This window comes from Otolemur garnettii, unplaced genomic scaffold (assembly GCF_000181295.1).
Source record: "Otolemur garnettii isolate 467f Iridium unplaced genomic scaffold, OtoGar3 scaffold00195, whole genome shotgun sequence".
Lineage (NCBI taxonomy): Eukaryota > Metazoa > Chordata > Mammalia > Primates > Galagidae > Otolemur > Otolemur garnettii.
Window position 1 is genome coordinate 2,791,266 of NW_003852590.1, and position 4,652 is coordinate 2,795,917.

Sequence of the window (4,652 nt, forward strand, 5' to 3'; positions counted from 1 at the left end):
GAGTGCCTTAGTGTCTCCCTCCCCTTGCACTTGCAGCTAAACAGGGAGCCCCCTTCCCCCCATTTCCTAGGCCTAGTCAATTTCATGTAAGTTTTCTAGGCCTGGCCAATTCATGAATGGACTGTATCCATTCATTAATGCATTCATTCACCTTGCCCTAGCAAGGTACTGTTTCCATTCATTAATGCACTTATTCATCTTACCCTAGCAAAAGGGATTGTATCCATTCATTTGTTAGCATGTCCTGGCCAAATGTAACTACAAAGGACCCATGTGACTTATATATACCCCTAGAGAAACCTAGAGAAAGACACAGAGCTTTTTTCCCCCAACTTGGGTTGTTTCTCTCTGCCAGAAGCTTTGGTGTTTCTGAATTCTTTTCTGTAAGATCAATCTTGTCTTACCGCTGATCTGTGGTCCATGGATTCATTCTTCGAATCATCAAGACCAATAATCTACTGAAGAAAAAATTCCGAAATCATAACTATCAACACTAATAAGAGTTTAGAAAAAGTTGATTCTAGCCCTCAAGGATAACTTTGAGGGGGTACAAGACTTCGCTGGAGGAAGAAACTGCAAATGTGGTAGAAATTGCAAGATAACTTGAATTAGAAGTGGAGCCTGAAGATAAGACTGAATTGCTGTAATTTCATAATAAAACTGAGCAGATAAGGAATTGCTTCTTATGGATAAACAAAAACAGTGGTTTCTGGAGGGGCGACCTACTCCTGTTTAGGATGCTGCGGACACTGTGGACAGTGCTGAAATAACAAAGGATTTAGAGTATAGTACAAGCTTAGCTGATAAAGCAGCCATAGAGTTTGAGAGGGCTGACTCCAATTTTGAAAGAAATTCTATTGTGGGGAAAATATTACTATCAAAATAATACTATCAAACAGCACCACACGTTCCAGAGAAATCTTTTGTGAAAGGAAGAATCAATGGATGTGGCAAACTTCAATGCAGTCTTATTTTAAGCAATCACCATAGCCATCCACTACCTTTAGCTGCCAGGACTCAAATCAGTCAACAGTCGTCCACATGGAGGCAAAACCCTCCACTAGCAAAAAGATAACAACTTAGTCTACACACACTTAATAAACTACAATGTAAACACTTTCATATGCACTGGGAAAACAAATCAGGCGACTAGCTTTACTGTGGTGGTCTGGAAGTAAAGCCACAGTATCTCTGAGGACAGCCAGTATTATCCTTTGAATTCTTCTCTTTATAACATCTCTTGTTTCATAGATAAAATACTTCCCTCTCAGGCAGCGCCTGTAGCTCAAAGGAGTAGGACACCGGCCCCATATACCGGAGGTGGTGGGCTCAAACTTGGCCCCAGCCAAAAAAAAAATACTTCCCTCTCATCTGAAGATAAAAATTACAGCTTGGTGTTATTTATTTATGTTTCCTTCTTGCGTTGTCTCCTTCCTTCCAGGGCTTTTTTGTTTGGTTTGGGTTAGCAATATTTTTCTGTGTGAATCACTAAAATTAGGAATCTTGGTGTGCAATATAATATAAATTGCAGTTACAGGACTGTCAATTATATGATACATTATAAGATGATGAGCCAACTTCCTCAGCGTGTTATTAAAGGGCCCATGAATGTCAGTGTCTGTTTTTTTCCCCTTTTTCTCCCGATGTATTGCTGGGGACTGGGGTAGTATACAACAGTTCTGAAAGCCAAATAGGGAACGGGGCAAGAGGTCTTCCCATTTAAAGTGTTTCCCCTCTTTTCAGTACAGTACCTCAGCCATTCCTGACCTCAACTAGACCTGTTTCCTGTTTGATCGGCCAGATTATGAGAGGACAGCTGCTTGTGACTGTACCGAGAATAACTTTTAGAGGTCTAATTGCTGCTTATAAAACTACAAGAAATCTCTTTTCTACCCTATTCCCCACCCCAGTCTTCCAAGGGGCCTGGTGCCTTTAGACAAGTCTACAGCAAGAATCGCAGGCTTACTGGCTTCTCCCACTGAAAGATGAGATTTTAGCACTCTTAGGTCTAAGTTAGTTGCCCTCCCCCTTCTCATTTCAAGTTTCCAAAATATGGACATCTCATTTCTACCATCATCTCCTGTTCTATTTGCCATTGTGGATTTATGCCTTTTTCATTCCTTACATACAATGTCAGTGCAGTTTTAGAAGGGAGCATATATTTAATCATATTGAACTAGAAGTCATACAGTGTTTTTTAAAGAATCTTGGCTCTTACAGGAAAACCTAAGTCAGACAACATAAAGAATTATAAGTAAATGCTACATAAAGAATTAAAAGTATATATCAGAGTTTCATTTTAGCAACTTCACAAAGTGTCAACATTGAACATCCATTACAGACATGTAATACTGTGTTGTAAAAAATGCTTGCAAGGGTGGTATAAGTATACCAAGGAATACTATTCAGCCATAAAAAAGATGGAGACTTTACATCTTCTGTATTACCTAGATGGAGTTGAAGCACATTCTTCCTAGTAAATATCATAAGAATGGAAAAACAAGTATCCAATGTGCTCCATACTAATATGAAACCAATATATAAACAATTATAAGCCTACACAAAAGAAAAACACAAGTATATTCTAGTGAGGGGAAGGGGAGGGAAAGGGGGAAAAGGGGGTATTGGCAGATTCTCCCCTAACCTGCACAGTGTAGGGTGTGCAGCACACCCCCTGGGTAAAGGACTCAACTACAACTTGAACTTTATCTGAGAAACGAAAACAATGTAACCTAAACATTTGTACCCTCATATTAACCTGCAAAAACAAACAAACTTGCAAGGGCTGACCATAAGGCCCCGTGCTGAAGTTCACTGAAATGGGAAGACAAGTTGTACAGCTGTACCGTAAAGGAGTCATATTACTGGGTGGCCTTCCTAAACAATTGTGAAGCACTGATCCTCCTACCAAGCTTTAAAGTAAATAAATCCCCCAATACATTTATTTATGTCCACAAACTATAAGTCATCAACTGCCAATTTTTTAATCACTTTCCTTTCCCCATGAACTAAAACCTGAGGTTAGGATATTAACATGATTACCTCTGTATGATACTTTTCTAAGACAGCTTCAATATTTGCTGTTGAAGGAGACTTCAAGGCTAACAAATCTTCCTCTAACATACCCAACTAAAGGGGAAAAAAGGAAAATAGATTAGAAACCCTGTAGAAACACAAAAAGCTTTTAAAAATCTCATACTCTATTTTAGAGAATTTGTCCTAAAATCATGATGTTCTCTCTTCAGCTAAGTCACTGAAAGAAATTTTGACTGAAGTAGATAAATTTTTATTCATTAAAAAATATTCACGGAAGGTACACAGGCATTTCCCACACAACAAATGTTGCCTTCCAAGGAATGGTTAAATGGTTCTTTATCTTTTGGAACTCTACCTCTAACCCCATCCCCAAAGTGCACTACTCATTTTCATATCCTCTACAGGTCCTGAGTGTGGCAGTCTGCCACCAGTAGAAACAGTCAACCCAACCACATGGTTCATCGGTGAGTAAGCCAGTTCTGTTAGAGTGAGCTAAATCAGCTAAAGCAGAATAAATCTCTTGCTGGGAATTCTGGGGCAAAACCACCTAGAACTGAGTTTTCTGTTAAATGTTACACAAGGGGTTTCAACTACTTTGGTAATGCTGTTGTCCACATTTTACAGATGGAGAACCTAGAGGCCAGGGAGACTAAATTTAAGCTAGGATTTAAACTCAGGCCGTCCGTTTGCATATTCCTTGTCACTATATTGACAAGTCACTAAAAACACTGGTTACAGTGTTAAATTAAAAAAGAGATAGAAAACATGTGTTTCATAGTAAATAGGCTTTAGAAAAATCCTAAGAGTGTATTTTATAAAAGCAATTATTTTAAATGCACCAAGGAAACTCACAACCAAGAAAACTCTTCTTCAAAATGTCTTTATAAAAGCCTTTTATATGTAAATTTAGATTTTTTGCGACTTTCTTAAGGTTGGCATTACTGAGTTTCTAATTATTCATTTGAAAATAGTCACTTGAAGGTGCCAGGCACAACATCCCTGAGTTCAGGTTTCATTTCCTGCATTTTACATAAGAGAAAACTGGGAATTAGAGAGCTAAAACACCTTCTCAAAGTCACACAGATAAAAGCAATAGATGTCCACTAAAGCCTGTGATCTCAACCACTCCTGGTGCCTCACCATAAAATATTTTCTGTTGCCATTCCAACATCAAAAAGTGCACACATCCAAACAATTACCTTTTCAGAATCCACAAAGTGTGTAGCGATTCCTGATCTGTACACATCTCTTCCTTTTAGTCTGAATCCTGTTAATGCAAGGAAGTAACCAAGTTTTCCTTGAAGTCTTGGCAAGAAATAACCTCCACCCACATCAGGAAATAATCCTATAATTAAATATAACAAAAAGAAATGACACTGATTCAAATGAAAAAGACAAAGATAGCCTCTTTAGATCACCTTTCTCCGTGGAGCATGAATCTATACTACAAATATTATTGAACTAAGTATAATATAATATAATCAATAGCACAAGAGACTTGGTTTGTGCTGTATAAAAATTGTGCTAACTCAGATATTGTTCAAAATCTTCATGTCTCATTTCTATCAAATTCAGTGAAGTATGTGATGATACAATGTTCTGTATATTAAAAGTAC

At 38.0% G+C, this 4,652-nt stretch overlaps 1 protein-coding gene across 1 annotated transcript in view; it reads right to left on the reverse strand.

Moving 5' to 3' along the window:
- The window catches only part of LOC100962737 (3-hydroxyisobutyryl-CoA hydrolase, mitochondrial), a gene marked incomplete at its 5' end in the record, with an annotated part of 29,350 nt that extends 24,969 nt beyond the window's left edge, over positions 1-4,381 (reverse strand). Inside the window, 2 exons of the mRNA XM_012812201.2 lie at positions 3,043-3,129; positions 4,236-4,381. Of these exons, the coding sequence (XP_012667655.1) occupies positions 3,043-3,129; positions 4,236-4,381 (233 nt within the window). The remainder of the gene's footprint in view (positions 1-3,042; positions 3,130-4,235) is intronic.
- Positions 4,382-4,652: the final 271 nt, after the last annotated feature.